Genomic DNA, 21,297 nt, shown 5'->3' on the forward strand with positions numbered 1-21,297 from the left:
CCCCGCCAAGGCACAATGCCTCATCTCACAGTGTCAATAAAAGTGATTCAGATCCGCTCCAACCCATTTTATGGGTTCTTTCTTGGCCCATGCTACACCATACCAAGTTTCAAGAAACAAAACAAAACACAAACAAAATAATAAACAAACAAACTAAACTCCTTAGAGGTAATTAAATGGGTGGGGTTGATCCTGCAGGTAGTGTGTTGTTTAGCGAGCATATGTTGTTGTCTAAAGGAAAACTAAATGAGGAGCAAGGAAAAACATAGCAACAATAACATCAGCTTGATGGAACCATAGACTTTATAAAAGCAGTGGACATAGTATGACGTCGCTCATTGGCTTGTGAACTATGAAGCCTCCAGTATGGCATTTTTTATAACCAGAAGTGACCATATTTGGATGAGAGGGTGGAGCTGCGGAGGAGGCAATAAGTTATGAAGTTACAATCAAACACTGAACAAGACTATTTTTTTTTGTGATTTACATTTTTTAATTAATTAATTTATTTTATTTTATTTTATTATTGTCATTCTTCAGCAAACAAAGTCCATAATATAAAATAAAAATAAGAAGTAGAAAAAAAGAAAAAAAAACTGACAAACAAACAAAAAGAAAAGAAAAATAAACATTACAAAACCACATTTTTTAGACGTTCGAAATGTTGCAATGAACTGAATAAAAAGGTTAAAGCCACACCCTAAAGCATACCCTGCTTGATTGTCTCTTTTACTCTGAATGGGACCACAATGCACCAAATGAGCATTATGCTGTATGGAAGAAGACTTGAAACTAGCGATTGAGACCATAAACTATTTAGGAATGATTTTTATGGAGTCGTTAAGGCATTTCCACATTGACTTCACTTTTGAGACCCGTTAGTTGCTGCTTGGGTGGAACCAACACATTCAGCCAAAATACATGGACACCAGAATGTTAATCCACTTAAGCAGGTGAAGATACTCCTAAATAGGGGCATTACAAATATAATGCTAATTGGCAGCCTGGTGTGTCTGTGTCTTTGTGTGAGAAAGTGGATTTCACATTGACACAGCGCTCAAATCACCTAAACCCTTAAGTTCTCCATCTGTCTGCAGTTATGCGTGTCCATTTTTTTTTCTTTTTTCTTCTTTCCACTGTCATCCCTTTTCTTCTTCTTTGTCTTTCCAAGTGATATGTTACTCACACTCTATATTTCTCTCTTTTTTTTCTGAGTATAGTGTGGATCTCACCAAATCTCATTCTCCCCGCTAACAGTCAAGTGATTTACAGTAGATAGTCTCCCTGTTTACTCTGGAACTGTGCACATTTCCATTCTCTTCTTCCGTCTTCTGGCTTTTGTGAGGGTTTTTTTTACACTTCACGCGCTTTTTTTATACTTTATCTCCAAAACTGAAGAATTCTCGCACCCTCATCCTCTTCTATCTATATCACCATTTCCTCTTGGACCCATTTTTTCCCCTCTCATCCTCTGACATCTGGATCCTGCACCTCGTTTCTTTTAGTTGTGGTTTCCAGTTGCTCTTCTGCAGCCTGCTGAAAGGGGAGAGGGGAAAAAAATGAGAGAGCAAATAAAACAGGTGCCAGACACAACCCCCATATATCCTTCCCCCGTCTCTGTCACACTTCCAAAATGGACAAGACTAGATTGGAAGACAGGCAGAGATACGTAAACCCAAACAAAACTAGACTAGACCACGTCAGGTCCAAACCATCTATCCAAAGTCACACTGAGACACAAACCCAGACTCTGCAAGACAGAAACCAGCTTGCTTTGATACCATTTCCCATACTGTCTGATGTTTTTGTGGTCAGAACATAAAGTGAATTAAAGAGAGTAAATTGTTTTTATAACACTGATCTCCTGCTCGCCTGCCCTCGTGGTTTAGAAGCAATATGTATGCTCTGGTCCTGGAGGCTATACTGTGTGGCTATTGGCCTGTGCTTTGTGGGATGTACTGTACCGTGGTAAAGTAGGCCAGTGGGAGCTGTTGGGGGGGCCTGACAGTAATCAGAGCCTAATGCCCTGTCACACGGTGGAAGCTCGAAAAAAAAAAAAGACCTGTCCAGTCAGTCAGTCTGTAAAAACACCTCAACAAATGAAAGCATATGCTAGTGTAGTGGAGCAACACTAGCGAGCAAACCACGGTCTGGATCCAATTTAAGTCATCATCATCCTCATCAGCAGCCCCCCCCCCCCCTCCCCCCTCCACCCAGCCTCCAGCTCGGCCATTCCTATGGGATGTTTTTTAGATTGCGTTTGTGTGTATCTATTTACCTTGATATGTGTGTGTATTTCTGCATGTTGTGTGCCTGTGGATATGTATGGGAATGCATATCTGTGTGTGTAATTGCATGTAAATGTGTGTGTGTACTGTACAATGTGTGCTCCCAGACACAGCGCAGCCCCTCATGTTCTATCTAATTGGCAAGAATTGCTCCACATGGAACTGATTAATTCCAGACTGCTGGCTCATTAGTGAGTTAATCGACTTGTGCTCCTCCCTCTACTCCCCCCTTCATTCTGCTTTTCCCCCTTTTTTCTTCCACTTTTTCCTTAAAATTCTCTTTATGTTGTTCGCTTTCCAAAATAAAACCTTTGCATTCTCTCCCTCTCGCTCTGCCTTTTCTCCTTTCTTGGTATTTTCCTTAAATACCCAGAAACCCCGTCTTCCTCCTCTCCATTTACTCCTTACACACACTCTTTGAACCGCAGCCCCCTCTCCTGCCCCATTGACCCTGACCTGGAAAACTGTAACAAATAAGACCCCCTTTTGGAGGCCCTTCAGATGCCTGCAGTTAGTCGAGACCCCAGGCAACCTTTCCCACTGCCAGCCCATAAAGAAGCTTCCTAGGGCAGGCCAGCCCGCTGACTCACAGCACTGCTGTTTTGAGATTAACTGTAACCTTTTCCCACATATAAAGCAGTGTCAGTTGTGGTAATGGTACTGAAATCCTGCATTTAAAGAGTAACTTCACACCAGAAGCTAAAAAGCAGTGTTTCACTGCCCTCTCTGGTTCAAGTCAGTTGTACTTTTTATCACTGATGGGAGTTGTTTATTCTGTAACAATACCTAACTGAAGCTTACAGTGATGTCAGCGTACTGCCACAACTTGGAGTGGACTAAGACATCACTACTGCAAGATAAGAGTTAAAACCATCGACTGAGGAGCTGCCATCCTGTTAAGGTTCTTCCTGTCCACCCACTGGACAAATCAGGAGTCAACACAGCTCATCATGATGTTACGCCTCCTTCTTATAGCCTCCTATAACTTATCGATGCCAACCTTATCAGAAAAATTCACCTTTAACATTCACCAGCATAATGAATACTACTACTATTAATATTTGACATGTACTTTGACTATTTTTTTTAAAGTTTTGCTCATGTCCCACTCCCGTCTACGATCAAAGTGTTTTGGCTTCAATTTAAGGAAGCTGTCAAGCAATCCATCTTCATACAGTCTTTGTTTAAAACTGCTGCAGGTCAGAAAAAACAAAAAGTTTCAGCTACTGTTAAGTTGCTCTTACAAATTTCATTCAGTAAATGACTCACTTTGAAGAATTTTGTGCTGAGTGTTGAATTATCATCCATTACCTGTTAAGTGGTTGATCTAATACACATCTGATTGTAAGTTATGTCATCAAGATCATGCAAAAATGTACGGTGTTAAGTTCTTCTCTGCATATTTATTTTTGTAAAAGAAAACTGAAATATTACAGAGGAGACATACCATGGAACCCAATAATATTAATTTAAACACATCAGCCCTTTTTTTAGTTTACTCCAGTTGAGCTTCACTGTATCTCACTGCCTGTTCATTTGTCTAATTCTGTTGCATCTCCTCCTTCAGATCAGCGTGTCGGCACCTGTTTCTCTGCGCTGGCTAACGGCCGCTGTGCTGCCGAGCTGAGCGGCTCGTACACCAAGATGCAGTGTTGCTGTGACACGGGACGCTGCTGGGCTTTGGGACAGATCCCTGAGATGTGTCCTGTCAGAGGGTCTGGTGAGTACACATGAAAACAAACTAGACAGAACAGAGGATTCATATGCCAGCTGATCCCCAAACAAAGGGACAGACCATCCGTAGCCTTCTTCCTCTGTTGACAAAAAACTGTCAGTATCCACGATAGATAGTCTATGACTTGGCATGAGCACAGGCAGCAAATAAAGCCATGGCAACATCGATGTTCCACAAACCAATTTTGTTTATCACATTCATATTAAACTAGACAAGATTTTGAGAGCTTTGAATTTGTGTGTGACCACTCAAACTGATGAGCATGATGTCATGAGCACAAACTAAAGAGAAAAAGATGGAAAAGATTTGTGCAAAGATAATGACCCATCATCTCCTCAGTCAAGCTGGAATGCTGCTCCCTCTGCGTGAGACCGTGTGATCCAAAACTGATCTGTAACAGAATGTTCTGTTGCTTTTCACTGGCACCACCTAAATATGATGTGTGTGTTTGATTTGTTGTTTCTGTCAAACTAAGTGAAGAACAGACAAACATACAATATTGTGTGTGTAAACAGTACACACATAGATATATAAATACAATCCTGATTCCAAAACAGTTGGGATGTTGTGTATAAAGTAAACAGAATGCAGCAAATTCAGAATTTAGTGTATTAGTGTAGTGTAGTGTATATTGTGAATAAACGATTATTTGCAAATTATTACATTCTTTTATTACAACTGCAACCTTTCTAGAATTGGAGTTTTAAACAAATAGATAAAGTAGACGTTTACAGTTGTTTTGTGTTGTTGTTTATTTTGTTCACAATTTGGATTTAAGAATATGAGACAGAATTGACTGAGGTTTCTTCATGCAAAACAAAGTCAATGGAAAGTCAATTAACTTACTGTAACTATATGCAGAAAAAGCAGAGAAAATTATCATACATAAACATTTTTCTCTTGTTACTTGTTCAAGCTTGGCTCCTTTCAAAGCATTTGTAAAACCAGTTAAACCGTTAGAGGGTCAACTTTCTAACTAACCTTAACAAAAGGAAATTAAATGTAATGCAAAGTGCATTGGCCTTTGTGAATTCTGCAATTCCAGGAAACTGTGAGTACACTTCAAGTGTAAATACTGTCGGCCTTTGAGTGATCCAAAGTGCTTATGAGGCCAAATTACTATAATAATCCACATAAACTGTTTGAAAACAAAATCTTTGTTGGCACAACTTGAAAGCATATGAATGTGTCCTTCCTCTGCTTCATCTGGCTGGAAACAAATGAAAAGTAACCTGCAGTTAAATGCATCCACTCACATGTTCCCTGTGATCTCTGTCTCTCTTGTAGACGAGTACAGGCGTCTGTGTATTGTGGGTGTTCCCCAAGGCCACGGTCTGCCTAATGGCTACCCCAACTACCCCCACACTAACGGCCACGGGTTCAACTATGGTTTCAAGTTCCCTAACGGTAACGGTAATGGAGGCGGCATCGGTGGAAATGGTGGAGGTACGTTTGGAGGGAACGGTGGTAACGGAGGAACCTTAAATGGCAATGGAGTAGGATACCAACAAATAGGTGAGGACTAGATTAAAGGGCTCTCTGCTCAGTTGTATTTATGTTTGTCTGCTGTGTTTTGTTGATGTGTCTGTCTTGTATTCTCAGGCACGGTTACAGTGAATGAGACCATTGACGTGTGCAAACATTTCACCAACTTGTGTCTGAATGGACGCTGCATTCCCACACCCATGAGCTACCGCTGTGAGTGCAACATGGGCTACAGACAGGATGTTCGTGGGGAGTGTATCGGTAAGAAAAATGCTCTCACACACCGTATGCTGTATAAGTGCACATGCAATGTTATTCAGTCAGTTGTCAGTAACCTCCCTGAGCCATATAGGCAGTGACTATAACAGTGCCACAGCTAATTGCATGCACTGCACTGCCATCTTCTGCTGATTTAAGGAACTTAATACAAGTGTTGGTTAATGGTTGGAGGAGAAATCTGCTGACGTTTGACCAGTTTTCCTTTTTGTCCAATATTTAAATCCTTTCACTCTGACAGTCAAGATCGTTTTTTGTTCACTTTATGCTTTTTTTTTTTTTAAATCCCAAGATGTGGATGAGTGTGTGAGTAATCCATGTATCAATGGAGACTGCGCCAACACAGCTGGAGGGTACCACTGCAAGTGCCATGAGGGCTACAAAGGAACCCCGACCAAACAAGCCTGCATGGGTATGTCTGAGTGTGCTGTCAAATTAAATCACTGTAACAATTCCAAAGATGATTCTGTAATATATGTATTCTACATATGTTTGACTAGATTAAACATATTTTCCCAAAGCTTTGTTGCACTGATTAGGATGGTTAATATTCAATAAACTAACTTCCTAGTAGGGGATTGCAAATGCTTGAAAGGTATTGAGGTCGTCTTGATTTTAAGGGGTGCAGCAGAACTTTTTTCCCCCTTTTTTTGGAAAAATGTACAGTTGGCCAATATCAGCATTTTATGAATTTCTTTGATCTCTAAAGTGCTAATAGAAGTTGTCAAAAAAAAGCCCATTTGTTATATATGGCTGTTAAAAAAATACATAATATATAGCTTTTTTTTTTTTTTAAGTTTCTAAAAATAACAGAAAAACTAATTCCTGATTCAAAATTCACATAAACAATCTTCTTAAAATTAATCCAAATCGCCTGTTTTACACAAACATCCTGCAGTTCACTATTTAACAAATTATTTCACTATTAACGTTAATTGTACAGTTTATCAGGTTTTCTGCACTGCTATAGGCTTGCATTGAATATGATATGAAATATTACAAAATGGTGTAAAACAAGTCTTTCGAGGAAAAAGGTTGGGAACCACTGATCTAAGCCAGATCCGTCGTCCTCCTCTCTTTAGATATCGATGAGTGTATTGTGAATGGGGTGATGTGCCGCAACGGCCGCTGTGTCAACACAGAGGGAAGCTTTCAGTGCATCTGCAACGCTGGCTTCGAGCTCACCTCTGATGGAAAGAACTGCATCGGTAAGGACACAGAAACAGGTTGAACTTCATGTGAACTTTCACCTTTACAGACCTCAACTGAACTCTCCTCTTGTTTCCCTCCAGATCACGACGAGTGCGCAACCACCAACATGTGTCACAACGGCATGTGCATCAACGAAGACGGCAGCTTCAAGTGTATCTGCAAGCCCGGCTTTTCTTTAGCGTCTAACGGCCGCTACTGCACCGGTATGAATGATTTATGAAGTACAAACACAGACCTCATGCTCTGGTCCAAACAGCCAGCTGTGTTGACAGATTAGGTGTTCTTTGATATCCTGCAGATGCCTTTTTAAACCTGTTTGTGCACAGATTTGTTTTAGAAGTCAAACATTTTTTAAAACAATCCAGAAAGTCCAGAAATAGAACAGATAGATGGATGAGTCTCTGCTGAGAGGCTGTAATTTTATTGCAGTCACCGACAGCACAGCTGCATAGTCTAAATACAACAAATAGGTCAGTGGTCTTAAATCACCATTTCAGCTGCTTATGCAATCATTTCAGCTAACTATTTTTATCTGTTTATCTATAACTTTTAGCTGAACATTTATACTGTTTATCCATTACTTTTAGCTTACTGTTACTTGTTTAAACAGCAGAAGATCTCCCTATTGGGGTACACAACCTCCAGGTTGCCAGAACCCAACATGTGACCTATAAGATGAGATGAGATGAGTTAAGATAAGATAAGATAAGATAAGATAAGATAAGATAAGATAAGATAAGATAAGATAAGATAAGATATATTTTTTTTCATAATATAGGACAAACTGGGTGATAAATAAAAATGGGTTACAAAATCGTGGGATAAAAAAAAAAGATAAGATAAGATATTCCTTTATTAGTCCCACAATGGGGAAATTCACAGTGTTAAAGCAATAAAATAACAGAAATATAAAAAGTATTAGCACTTTAAAAAATTACAAATATGAAATTATGGATAATACAATATAGAGAGACTCAACAGTTAAACTTGTATGATCAAACAGAGATCTATATATCACAAAATTAAATAATATATATACCTGATCAAGGTAGGGATACATTAAAGTTCAGATTATACATTATATTTCCTCTCCCCACCAGACATCGATGAGTGTCAGACTCCTGGTATTTGTATGAACGGCCGCTGCATCAACTCTGAGGGCTCCTTCCGCTGCGAGTGCCCTCCAGGCCTGGCTATTGATGTAGATGGGAGAGTGTGTGTGGACACACACATGAGGACCACTTGCTACGGTGCCATAAAGATGGGCACATGCTCGCGACCGTTCCCCGGTGCAGTGACCAAGTCTGAGTGCTGCTGTGCCAATGCTGAACATGGCTTTGGAGAACCGTGCCATCCCTGCCCCTCCAGGAACTCAGGTAGAAGCTTTGATTAGCTTTACACTGTTTATTTCAGTTCTTGGAAATCTACAGTTGCAAAAAGAATAAGAAAAATTAATATCTGGACTATCTGATTTGTTTCTTTCAGCTGAGTTCCAGGCTGTATGCAGCAGTGGTATTGGCATCACAGCTGATGGCAGAGGTGAGTGTGTTGTTCATAAATGTGACAGTTCCCACAGTGCTGTTTAAAAGCACCCATATCATTCTTCATCTACATAATACCTCTCTTCTTCCAGACATCAATGAGTGTGCCCTGGACCCGGACATTTGTCAGAACGGCATCTGTGAGAACCTGAGAGGAAGTTATCGCTGCATCTGTAACATCGGTTACGAGTCTGACACCAGTGGCAAAAACTGTGTTGGTAAGTTGGAGTGAAATAGATTATTTTTAATGAAACAGAACTGCTGTAGCTAGAAAAGTTAGCCATGTTTCTGTCTTGAAGGGAAGCTCTGAACTGTTATGTGAATAACAGTCTCTGTGGCAACAAGTCAATGAAACCACTGGCTTATTGAGTGAATGTTTTTGCTGTTATCCTGCCAGGTTCAGTTTCTGTTTGCAGTGTCTTTGGCTGACATTAGTCATTAGTGTTAGGATCCATTCATTGTTCCACTACCACAACTTTAGCCTGTCCGTATCCAAATGTTGCCACAATTTTGAAAATGTAAAATCTTTTGACTAAACTAGTAGTTTTCTGTACTCCAACACAACAAACTCTGAAAACCTTCACATTTACACTATCACAAGCCACATCTTGTGAGCTTTCAGAATGAGACTTCTTCATCTTTTCATATTGTTGTCACTAATGTGGACACTTACAATAACAATCTGAGCTAATAGGTGCCAAAAACTAGCACTTTTCGTGGACATAAATTGACTGGCCCAGTTTCAAACACTGTTGTCCTTTACTCTGTCACTTAGACACAAAAAACAAGAGAAAGTACCAAAGTACCCTTTAAGATACAATACTTGTGGTTTGCATGATAGCCCTCTATATAGAAATGTCATAAGATTTACATTACTGTTCTCTATTTTCTTACCATCTCTTTGTTTTTCTCCCTGCAGACATCAATGAGTGTCTGGTGAACCGTCTGCTTTGTGACAACGGTCTGTGCAGGAACACTCCCGGCTCCTACACCTGCTCCTGTCCTAAAGGATTTGTCTTCAAACCCGACTCAGAGACCTGTGAAGGTGAGCCCTCACACACACACATTCTCTCTGACACACTCATCTGTGTGTGCTGCCTCACCTCACTTGTTGTGTTGTTCAAACCAACAATTTAGGTCATTATGAGGTGACATTATTACCAGATGTGTTTTATTTAGTTTCCAGTAAACATGTGGCTCATGGAAAGAAGACACACACACACATTACAACTGCCAAATGGTGATGATGATCCATTTGAATCAGCCTTGACCTCAGGTGTGTTTTTGCACGTTTCAGATATCAACGAATGCGATTCCAGTCCATGCATCAATGGAGCGTGTCGCAACGTGGCCGGGTCCTTCAACTGTGAGTGCACCCACGGCAGCAAGCTGGACTCCACCAACACCATCTGCGTGGGTAAGACATCCAACCTCCAAAATACCTGATGTAAACTGGAGCAGCACCGAAGGGTCCCGAAGCTGCTCGAGATAATGATTACACACTGATACCTGAGTGTCAACAGGAAATAACTGTTTTTGTCTAATCAATCTAATCGAGATTTGCTTTCCGCTTTTGTAAACAAACGTTGAGGAGGTTCGGGGTTTCCAGGAACCACCCAGAGACATTATCATCCTCAGATGTTGGGCAAAATGGCACACAGAGAGGATTCATTAGAAAAATACTTACATGCATGGCCTTGGTTCACATGGAGATTGCTTTACTTCATAGAGATCTGCCACAGATTCAGTTTGACATGTGGTATGTCAGACTTCTCTGCTGAGGTTAAATATTCCACTTGTTTGGAGGTTCATTACTTTTGGGAAATCATTCTGAGTAAGCTACATGCTAATACAGAATACAGATGTTATTGTAACTGGAGGGAGAATGAGTCATTAAATAAATACTCATACATATTGCATGTGCTGGCTCAGTCAGAGGTCTTCACATTCTTCTGGTTTCTGTTTTATGTTTTAGAGCCCATCACTCAGTGGGGAGGAGAAAGGGAGAGTAAATTGTGGTTTTGTGTTTGGGTGGCCTTGTGGTTTTGGAGAAAAGGTGTCACTGTTATGACTGAACTCTTTCAGTTCATTAGGATTGGAATAGCATAGGATTAAATGTAATGATGCATGGGCTATACTCAGCTCAGCATGTAGCCAAAGACACAAGTTTTATGGCAGCAAGGAAAGATGACATTTTGTGGTGTATTCTTGCCATAGTTAAAGGTACCCCGTGGAGATTTTGACCACTTGTGGTGCTGTGGAGTGATGTTTTCGTGAACTTTTTTGTCTGTATCTTCTGCTCTACTACCACATGCACAAGGAAAGTGTTTTTAAAAATGTCTTTGAAAATGTTTTATGATGAAGGAAGTGCACTCAACACATTTGTTAGGCCCACAGGGTACACATAGTTAACATTGGAACCACCCGTACAAACAGATTAGTTCTGAAGCGGCTTGTGCAAGTGATTCATCAATCCCAAATTTATCTCATTCATGTAATCTCTCATGTGCAGTTTTTCACTAATTGATTTTTTTAAGGTCATTTTGAGTTTGGAGATCCTGTTATAAACAAGAGAAAGATAAGATAAGAATATAAAAATGTTCTTGCATAAGGCACAATGTTGTTGTTTTTTTTGTTTTTTTTACAAGAAAACCCCTCAAGATATCTATGTCTTATCTGTTGTATCTCCGGCTCCACAGACAGCATGAAGAGTACGTGCTGGCTGACGGTACAAGACGGCCGCTGTGAGGTCAACATCAACGGAGCTACACTGAAGTCTGAGTGCTGCTCCACACTGGGAGCGGCCTGGGGCAGCCCCTGTGAAACCTGCGAGATCGGTCAGTTCAAGTCACACATAGATGCTGTTAAAAAAATTGTGCCATATGTTTGTAATTTAGAACATTTTCATGCTAAAACTTTAAAAGGTATCAATTCTCCAGGTCTTGGATTTGTTAAAAGTGGTTTTGTATCCACACAACTCTACATACAGCACTCATAAAATATCTTTATTACATCTCTTAATCTTTGCATGTCCCCTCAGACACCGCCTGCTCTCGAGGGTTCGCTCGTATGAAGGGCCTCGTCTGTGAAGGTAAGAACATTTTATTGCTTAATGAACGGAAACTCCTTCATCCAACACTGACGACCATGAAATCATCTTTCTGTCCTTGAGATGTGCCTTAATGTTCTCCCTGTAGATTTCTTCAGTGTTCATGTTTGTTTCACCTTGTAACCACGATTCTTAAAATGTCCTGCTCCCTTTAGACATTAATGAGTGTGAGGTGTTCCCTGGAGTGTGCACCAATGGCCGGTGTGTGAACACTCAGGGCTCGTTCCGCTGCGAGTGCGCCGAGGGTCTCACCTTGGACAGTAGTGGACGCACATGTGTGGGTAAGAAGACAAAGAAAACAATGAAGCTTTTATTCCCAGAGGCTGTGACACCGCACTGTTAGGAGAAAACTGAGAAACAGGGGTGACTTTGTCTGACTTTTTTATTTTATAACCAACTTTTCTAGATACACGCAGTGAACAGTGCTACATGAAGTGGCATGAGGATGAGTGTGGCGCGCCGCTGCCAGGGAGATACCGTGTGGACATGTGCTGCTGCTCCGTGGGAGCGGCCTGGGGTATCGACTGTGAGGAGTGCCCCAAACCAAGCACACCTGAGTACAGAGCCATCTGTCCCAGAGGGCCCGGCTTCGCTAACAGAGGAGAAATTCTGACTGGCAGGGCGTTTTACAAAGGTACCAACATTTTTTAAGTCACTTAAAGTGGACACCTTTATCCAAAGTGCTCTGTGGCACCATGAGTGTGTACATTTAATAGAAGAACCCTGCATCACTAAAGTGACCACATCAGACTGTCATGCTATTCAAAGTGAAAAAATGGTCTGAGAATAAGAATATTTATCAAGTAAATTGTATTATTTTGACCAAATGAGAGGAGATTTTTGTAGCCTCGACCCGTTTCCCAACCTGGGGGTCCTGACCCCCACTAGGGGTCCCCAAAGCTTCACTGGGGTAGAGAGGCCTGCTCCTTACACTCCTTAAAATCAATTTAAGGATTGTAAAGCAGGTTAAAGGGCTTTGGGAAGACCTGAACACAAATTATAGTCAGAGCCTTCCCTCTCTGTTACAGACTCTTCCTGCATTAGAAAAGTACATAGTTAAAACAACCAAAGAGCTAATAAATTACAACATAATGTGACAAAAAACACAGAATTTCTCAAAAAAGAAGGCTATAAAGTGTGTATGATTGTTAAATGTTACAAAAATACATCATGCATACAGAGATTTTTTTTAGAAACAGGAAATCTAATGCAACATTCATAGAAAAAGTCTGCTCAAAATTCATCCAAATTGCTCATTTAACACAAACTTCAACATTTTTGTTTAATTTACAGTTTTTCATTTGTTCTGTATTTGTATATAATTATGCATTAAATACAATTTAAAACATCCATAGAATGTGTCACTTAGTCATCATCAGTTTACTCAATGATAGAAAAGACCATTTTAACTGTATGCCTTCCTCTCCAGATGTAAACGAGTGTAAGGTGTTCAACAGTCTGTGTACTCATGGAACTTGCCGGAACACCATCGGCAGTTTCAAGTGTCGCTGCAACAGCGGCTTCGCTCTGACTGCAGAAGAGAGGAACTGCACAGGTAAGAGAGAGGAAGTCCACTATAATCAATTTGAATTAAACATTTATATTACAGAAAGTAAGTGAATTTTAACGTGTTTGTGTTTCAGATATTGACGAGTGCCGCATCTCCCCCGACCTGTGTGGTCACGGCACCTGCGTCAACACACCCGGCAGCTTTGAGTGTGAATGTTTCGAGGGCTACGAGAGCGGCTTCATGATGATGAAGAACTGCATGGGTAAACACAAATTCACACCCTGTTTGAAATCATGTCCACAGTGTGAAGTCACTGTCGTGTTTGGAAACTTACCAGATCTTTTCTCGTCTTCCTCCCTCCTTCACTGTCTTCCTCTCCGCTGACAGACATTGATGAGTGTGAGAGAAACCCCCTGTTGTGTCGCGGAGGAAGCTGCCTGAACACAGAAGGGAGTTATGAGTGTGAATGTCCCCCTGGACACGCGCTCAGCAACGATGGATCAGCCTGCGAAGGTGGGTCATACATCATACAGAACACACACACACATACACACACACACAAACAAACACACACACACACATACACATGCATCCACACACTTATACATCATACTCAGCACATCCAGGGAGTGCACTTAAAACCTCAGTGAAGCTCTGCAAAACTAGCAGAACTTTTCTCCTTTGGAACTTCTGGTTTCTGTAAACTAGTTTTATCAGTATTTTTTATTATAACCCTGAAATACAGTACACCAGATTATATACAGGTGCATCTCAGTAAATAAGAATATCATAGAAAAGTTTATTTTTGTCAGTAATTCAATTCAAAAAGTGGAAATAAAACATTATATAGATCCATTACACACATAATATAACATTTCATGTCTTAATTTATTTAGTTTCTTCAAATTATAATGAGTATGGCTTACATTTAATAAAGACCTAAAATTCATTGTCTCAAAAAATTTGAATACTACAAAAGACCAATTTTAAAAAGTATGTTTAATATGGAAAGTATGTCCACTTATAGGCACTCAATACTTGGTTGGGGCTATTTGACTTAAACTACTGGAAATTGACTTTTCCATGATATTCTAATGTATTGAGATGCACCTGTATAATGTCCAACTTGTTTCTTGTCCTGTCAGATGTGAATGAGTGCCAGCTGAGTGACAACTTGTGTAAGCATGGCCAGTGTGTCAACATGGCGGGAACCTACCAGTGCTCCTGTGACACCGGTTACCAGGGCACACCGGACCGACAGGGCTGTGTTGGTGAGTGAAACATGCTGACCTATTTGCACACACTTAACCTATATCATTAAAATCTACTGAGACCTGCAGGTAAACTCTAACTGGATCCTGTCTTTGCAGATATTGATGAATGCACCATTATGAACGGAGGCTGTGAAACCCACTGCACCAACTCGGAGGGCAGCTATGAGTGCAGCTGTGGTGAAGGCTACGCTCTCATGCCTGACCTCAGGACCTGCGCAGGTAATAAAACACAGGATATGTTCAGTATATCTGTATTTACATCACTCTTTTTCTGGAAGCTAAAACTATAAAGAAATTCAACATCGAGATGTGATAGTTTCTATTGTGTCCCCTGGAATTAAAAAGACCTCTGTGTGTCCTCTACACGGTGATGCCATTTATAGCACTCTGAAATGTATTTTCTGCTGTTTCTATTAGATATTGATGAGTGTGAGGAGACTCCAGACATCTGTGACGGAGGCCAGTGCACCAACATTCCCGGGGAATACCGCTGCCTGTGTTATGATGGCTTCATGGCCTCTATGGACATGAGGACGTGTATCGGTGAGAGGAGAACTTACTTTTACATACTTTTAAAAAATAGTATGATATGGTTTATTTTCCTTATTTATTGTTTTTTTTAATGATTTACACGGTCGCCCATAAAGTTGGAGTGAAATATATTTTTTACCTCTTTCCATGAAATGATTGCGACAATGTGATTTATTCTTGACAGATAAAGTGTAAATCTTCTCAAAACTTTATTACTCAATCTCTTCCAAACATATCACAATGAAAATGAAACCACAAATAACAGAGGTTTGCGTCTGAAAACAAAATGATTTCAACTTTATGGGCAACCATGTATTTACTTACTATTAAGATTATATTCCAATTGTTATTTTAAATATGTTTAATAAAAATATTTATATTGGACTACTATAAGATGCCTACGTTGTGCTACCTTGTCTTGTTTTACTTAAGTCATACGATGAAATGTATAGGATTTTATTATGGGAAACAAAGTAAATGTAAGAGTCAACAAATTAAACGTAATAAATAATATGAATGTAACATGGGGAACTCTCTACCTCACTTACCTGATCTGGGAATTCTGTCAGTCTCATTATATGTCACTCAAATCTCTAAAGGCCAAAACTCACATATTTTTTGTCTATCCATCAATGTCTACCCAGATGTGAACGAGTGTGACTTAAACCCAAACATCTGTCTCCACGGCGAGTGCGAGAACACCAAAGGATCCTTCATCTGCCACTGTCAGCTGGGATACTTTGTCAAAAAAGGATCTACAGGCTGCACAGGTACACACACACACACACACACACAAGGGGCTAAGAGGTCTGAGCCCCTGTGTCCACATCTGAGATGAGTGTTGAGACAGTTCACTCATGCATACAGAAGCTGCAGGTCTACAGTTTTTAAAATGATCATTTATTAATGTTTCTCTACTTATAGAATTAAAAACTATCCGCTAAGCAAAAAGGAAAATGTTCACATCTCTTTGCATGCTATAAATCGACTTTCACAACAAACATCTAAGTCTACATTATTCTTTATATTCTTTACTGTCATTTTGTTTAATTTCTGAAGGGAATAAATCTGTATTTATTGGCTAATTGATCTCTCCAGATGTCGATGAGTGTGAGATCGGGGCTCACAACTGCGACATGCACGCTGCCTGTATCAACGTGCCCGGAAGCTTTAAATGTCGCTGTCGGGACGGCTGGATTGGAGACGGCCTCAAGTGTATCGGTGAGTGCATATTCAGACCACATCCTTTTAGATGTTGCAAAATTAGTTTTTAAGACAATAAAATGTTCCCCTGTAGTAAAAAATATTCAAGTTTCAATCAAGTTTGTTTTTTTTCTGACACTTTTTGCTGTCTCTTCCTGCAGATCAGGACGAGTGCTCCGCAGAGGACCACAACTGCAACCCCAATGCAGACTGTGTCAACACACCGGGATCCTACAGGTGTACATGCAAGGAGGGCTTCAATGGAGACGGATTCTCCTGCTCTGGTAAGACTCTTTAAAACTTTCTTAATAAATCCTAGTGGGTACTAGCTACTTTGTGTGTGCAATGAGTTTCTAATGCATCGATGTTGCTTTTCAGACATGGATGAGTGTGCAGACAACGTGAACCTGTGTGAGAACGGCCAGTGTCTGAATGCTCCTGGCGGCTACCGCTGCGAGTGTGAGATGGGCTTCACTCCGACAGAAGACAGCAAGGCCTGTCAAGGTGCTGCCTGCCTCCTATCGCAGTTTATTCTCTGTCTTCATTTACATACTGTGATTAACATTTTCTTTATCTCTCTGTCATCTTTGCCTCAGATATCGATGAGTGTAATTTCCAGAATATCTGCGTGTTCGGAACGTGCCAGAACCTTCCTGGGATGTTCCGCTGCGTGTGTGATGACGGCTACGAGCTGGACCGCAGCGGAGGAAACTGCACTGGTCAGTGTTGCACTTTAGTAACAATACAGACTCAGATATATTTATATCTACATGAAAAGATATGTGCAAAAACTGTTTTATATGGGAAAGATTCACAGATTACCAATATGGCGGGCAATTATTTGAAATTCTGAAGCTCTGTATTTCAAAGATGCACTCCTCAAGAAAAATGTCCATTTGTTATTGCTGATCTTAGTTTTGTACTTCTGTTGTTGTAGCTCAAGCATCGTAAGAAATTAGCCATTAGTTTTGGTCATTCCTAACAAAACATGTTACAAATTGAAGTTCAAGACTTCAACTTTGACTTACTTTGCTTGATTGGGCATACGTATTCCTCAAAGGTTGTTTGTTAATTAATTAAAAAAGCATCTGTGTAATCTAATTAGTACTGTAAAGTCCCAGTTCCGAGACCGTACAATGGCTCTCCACATGGCTTTTTGCTGGAGTTATCAACTAATATGTTCATACATTTTAGTGTTTTGCTGAGCGTGTATGTCTCACTTTGTACTGCAGACATCAACGAGTGTGCCGACCCTGTGAACTGCATCAACGGCCTGTGTGTGAACACTCCAGGAAGCTACATGTGTAACTGCCCAGCTGACTTTGAGCTCAACCCCACCGGAGTGGGCTGCGTGGGTGAGTCGCACTTAAAGCTGGCAGGTTGAAATACAATAAACCCTTTTTATGAAGAAGACCATGTTATTCTCCTCCATCAGGTAATCCTTTATGATGAGCTAAATCTAATATGTGGAATAAGAGAAACAGTTAAAAACCTAAATAAACAAAAAAAATGCAGAAAAAGCACAGACAGATTCTGCATCATTTGTTATTTATTAAGTGCTAATTTATATACATCTTTTACAGTTCGGTTAAAATTTGTGCTGTGCTGCTGTTACAGCCTATTGATTTTTTTTCAAATACGAGAACCCAGTGACAAGATGCAGCATCCCTCCTTATTTATCTTCATACACTCACACATCGACCTGCTACATTAAAGTTTTAAAAAATGTATGTATTCATAAGTGAATATGTGTCTTTTTTAGATACCCGTGTTGGTAACTGCTTCCTGGACACCCTTCCACGTGGTGACGGAGGAATCTCCTGCAAGTCAGAGATCGGCGTGGGCGTGACCCGAGCGTCCTGTTGCTGCTCCCTGGGAGGAGCCTGGGGAAACCCCTGTGAACTGTGCCCTGCTGCCAACTCCAGTATGTACCTCAGGACCGCCACTGATTCTACAGCTGTAACATTTACTGCAAATTGCACATGACAGTTACTCATATTTGATGGTGAACCTATGTCTTAGCCAAAGCTATTTTTAACTTACTTTTTGTTGCACTAACTTGCTGTCCCTCTCTGTTTTACCTGTAGCGGAATATAAGACTCTTTGTCCAGGAGGAGAGGGATTCAGACCCAACCCCATCACTGTTATTCTGGAAGGTAAACTCTTTACAGTCCTGTATTGAAAAAACAACAGCTATAAACTGAATACTATAAACATAAACTCAATACTGGAGTGACATCTATGTATCTATCACTTTGAATTATTTTTAGATATTGATGAGTGCCAGGAGCTGCCAGGCCTCTGCCAGGGTGGAAACTGCATCAACACCTTTGGCAGTTTCCAGTGTGAGTGCCCAGCAGGCTACTATCTCAGCGAGACGACTCGCATCTGTGAGGGTAAGTGACACTGAATTAGTTTATTGACTGAAAGACATGATCACCTATAAAGGGAAGATTAACAACCCGCTCTCACCTCTTTACTCACCTTTTTATTATCTGTCATCATATCTTTATGTGCAGATATCGACGAGTGCGTGACCCACATTGGGATCTGTGGACCTGGTACCTGCTACAACACTCTGGGCAACTACACCTGTGTGTGTCCCCCTGAGTACATGCAGGTCAATGGAGGAAACAACTGCATGGGTGAGTAAAAACTATTGACTCTCCTCTTGTCAAAATGTATTTTTCTCATGTTGTTGTCCCCTTTATAGTCTGACCATGACTCTTCTGATTTGTATCCATTCAAAGTCATTAGAGAGGTCGGCATGTCACAACTTTGAAAGCCATTCAAAAGGCGTAAAGGCAACATGAAACCTCCAGCAGAAAGGACCAGAGATTATTCTATGTCTTAAGCAACTAATACTGTGCCAATACCAGTTACAGGCAGTGGTGGAATGTAACTAAGTACATTTACTCAAGTACTGTACTTAAATACAATTTTGAGGTACTTGTACTTAACTTGAGTATTTCCATTTTAAGTGACTTTATGCTGTTTACTCCACTACATTAATCAGCCAGCTTTAGTTAGTTTTCAGGTCGAGATTTAACATGAAAAACATGAATAATTTAAAGTGATTAGACTTTTTTTTTAAAAATGAAACATTTTTAATTTTTTAATAATGAAACATTATACAACAGTATATTAAGTAGATAAAATGAGTCTTACCTTGAGAAAATGAAAATGCTTACATAAATGCATCAAAAATAATCATAATCCTATAATATATTTGGAACATATATAGCAATCTGCATAATTAAAACTTACGTTTTGAATGCAGGACTTTTACTTGTAGTGGAGTAATTTCACAGTGTGTAATTAGTACTTTTACTTAAGTAAGGGATCTGAATACCTTTCCCGACACTGGTTACAAGCTATCAAACAACATAAAGATGCTGACTACATTTACCATTTGGATACATCTGCTAGTCTCCTATTTTGGTGCACAATAGACTCCTCATCTGAGTCTGGAGGCTCAAGCTTGTATGTGAATCTCTCTCCGATGTTCCCTCAGACCAAAAATAGGCTAGTGTTGGGCAGGGCGAAGGCCAGAATCAGAATGTCTCCATGAGGGAGAAAGAGTAGATGTGCTTAGTTTTTCTGTTCCTTAAAGCATGTTTCTACTTTAAGAAGTATTCACAGTTTGAAAAGGCAAACATTTTAATTAACTGCTGGCTTTGAGCTTTTGGATTAAAATATTCCTCCCTGTCACGCAGACATGAGGAAGAGTGTGTGTTACCGTAACTTCAACGACACGTGTGAGAACGAGCTGTCCTTCAACATGACCAAGAAGATGTGCTGCTGTGCTTACAACGTGGGAAAAGCCTGGAACAAGCCATGTGAGGCCTGTCCAACTCCTGCTACCAGTGAGTGTCAATGAGTACACTGAAACATACTCTGAAACAACTGTGTCGCTGTATGAGTACATTCTGAGTGTCTGCTGTCCGTTCTGTTCCAGCTGAGTACCAGTTACTGTGTGGTAACCAGGCTCCTGGTTTCATCATTGATATTCACACTGGCAAGCCAATCGGTAAGGTCATTACAAGTTTAACACTAGTAAAGTGCAGTAAGAAGTGATGCTGACAAGGTTACAGTTTGTGGAATAATGTTGTGTGCTGTTGTTTTGTACAGATATTGATGAGTGCAGAGAGATCCCTGGTATCTGTGCCAATGGTGTGTGCATCAATCAGATCGGGAGCTTCCGCTGTGAATGTCCAATGGGTTTCAGCTACAACAACATACTGCTCATTTGTGAAGGTAAAACTCTTTTCCCCATGTAATATTTGCATTCTGTGTCAAACTAATCATGACAAAAACAGCTGTACAAAAAATATACCTCTGTGAATTAATCCTTGTGTGTAAAGACTTTAACCACTGACCCAAAATTCTGCTATTTTTTATTGGTCTTTAGTCTGAAATATGGCCTAAATTAGGAACACACACAAACCATGTCTGAGCCTTCAAACAGGCCTTTGAAGTCAGGAGGATAGGCCAAAAATGTCCTCACTTTCCAAAAATGTCCTCACTCTGTCTGTCTAACACTTAAATTGGTCCTCACAAAGCTGGATGTGAACACACACTCACACACACAAATATAGTTACACTCACTCACTGGCTGAGAGGCACTTTTACAAGCAGTCCACTCAGCGGAGTTAATGCTGCCTTTTCCCACATGAGTTATGTCCTTGTAAAAACATGTTGGCTCTGAATGAGAGCACCTGCCTGGACCTTCAATCATCCAGAACCTGCCAGCGACTGTCTGAACCCGACCAGAGCCAGAATGGAGCTGTTGTGTTTTCTCTCCTGCTGTCCACGAGCTGACTGGCTGCTCCTAACAGACAGTTATGGAGCCTGTGATTGATGTCCACTGTGTCTCTCTTTCTTCCCCCGCGTAGATATTGATGAGTGTAACAGCGGGGACAACCTGTGCCAACGCAACGCCGCCTGTATCAACATTCCAGGCAGCTACCGCTGCGAGTGCTCGCCAGGCTTCAAACTGTCCCCCAGCGGGGCCTGCATCGGTGAGTCTTGCATGTCGACAGACCTTACTGGGGTTCCCCGTCTTATCATAACAGGGAGGTGATTATGTGGGTGATGTGAGGGAAATGTGAAACATGGACATCCCTTGTTGAG

General features: G+C 40.6%; 1 protein-coding gene across 1 annotated transcript in view; it reads left to right on the forward strand.

The window, feature by feature from the left end:
* fbn2b (fibrillin 2b) overlaps nt 1–21,297 on the forward strand; it is a 77,174-nt gene that overhangs the window by 42,090 nt on the left and 13,787 nt on the right. Inside the window, exons 10-44 of the mRNA XM_059341674.1 lie at nt 3,856–4,008; nt 5,311–5,538; nt 5,626–5,769; nt 6,077–6,196; nt 6,867–6,992; nt 7,077–7,199; nt 8,097–8,372; nt 8,482–8,535; nt 8,630–8,755; nt 9,457–9,582; nt 9,835–9,954; nt 11,237–11,374; nt 11,578–11,628; nt 11,802–11,927; nt 12,053–12,280; nt 13,076–13,201; nt 13,290–13,418; nt 13,544–13,669; nt 14,302–14,427; nt 14,527–14,649; nt 14,848–14,973; nt 15,606–15,731; nt 16,060–16,182; nt 16,326–16,448; nt 16,543–16,668; nt 16,761–16,883; nt 17,397–17,519; nt 17,927–18,088; nt 18,252–18,320; nt 18,435–18,560; nt 18,684–18,809; nt 19,881–20,030; nt 20,123–20,194; nt 20,296–20,421; nt 21,060–21,185. Of these exons, the coding sequence (XP_059197657.1) occupies nt 3,856–4,008; nt 5,311–5,538; nt 5,626–5,769; nt 6,077–6,196; nt 6,867–6,992; nt 7,077–7,199; nt 8,097–8,372; nt 8,482–8,535; nt 8,630–8,755; nt 9,457–9,582; nt 9,835–9,954; nt 11,237–11,374; nt 11,578–11,628; nt 11,802–11,927; nt 12,053–12,280; nt 13,076–13,201; nt 13,290–13,418; nt 13,544–13,669; nt 14,302–14,427; nt 14,527–14,649; nt 14,848–14,973; nt 15,606–15,731; nt 16,060–16,182; nt 16,326–16,448; nt 16,543–16,668; nt 16,761–16,883; nt 17,397–17,519; nt 17,927–18,088; nt 18,252–18,320; nt 18,435–18,560; nt 18,684–18,809; nt 19,881–20,030; nt 20,123–20,194; nt 20,296–20,421; nt 21,060–21,185 (4,596 nt within the window). The remainder of the gene's footprint in view (nt 1–3,855; nt 4,009–5,310; nt 5,539–5,625; nt 5,770–6,076; nt 6,197–6,866; nt 6,993–7,076; nt 7,200–8,096; nt 8,373–8,481; nt 8,536–8,629; nt 8,756–9,456; nt 9,583–9,834; nt 9,955–11,236; nt 11,375–11,577; nt 11,629–11,801; nt 11,928–12,052; nt 12,281–13,075; nt 13,202–13,289; nt 13,419–13,543; nt 13,670–14,301; nt 14,428–14,526; nt 14,650–14,847; nt 14,974–15,605; nt 15,732–16,059; nt 16,183–16,325; nt 16,449–16,542; nt 16,669–16,760; nt 16,884–17,396; nt 17,520–17,926; nt 18,089–18,251; nt 18,321–18,434; nt 18,561–18,683; nt 18,810–19,880; nt 20,031–20,122; nt 20,195–20,295; nt 20,422–21,059; nt 21,186–21,297) is intronic.

This window comes from Centropristis striata, chromosome 9 (assembly GCF_030273125.1).
Source record: "Centropristis striata isolate RG_2023a ecotype Rhode Island chromosome 9, C.striata_1.0, whole genome shotgun sequence".
Lineage (NCBI taxonomy): Eukaryota > Metazoa > Chordata > Actinopteri > Perciformes > Serranidae > Centropristis > Centropristis striata.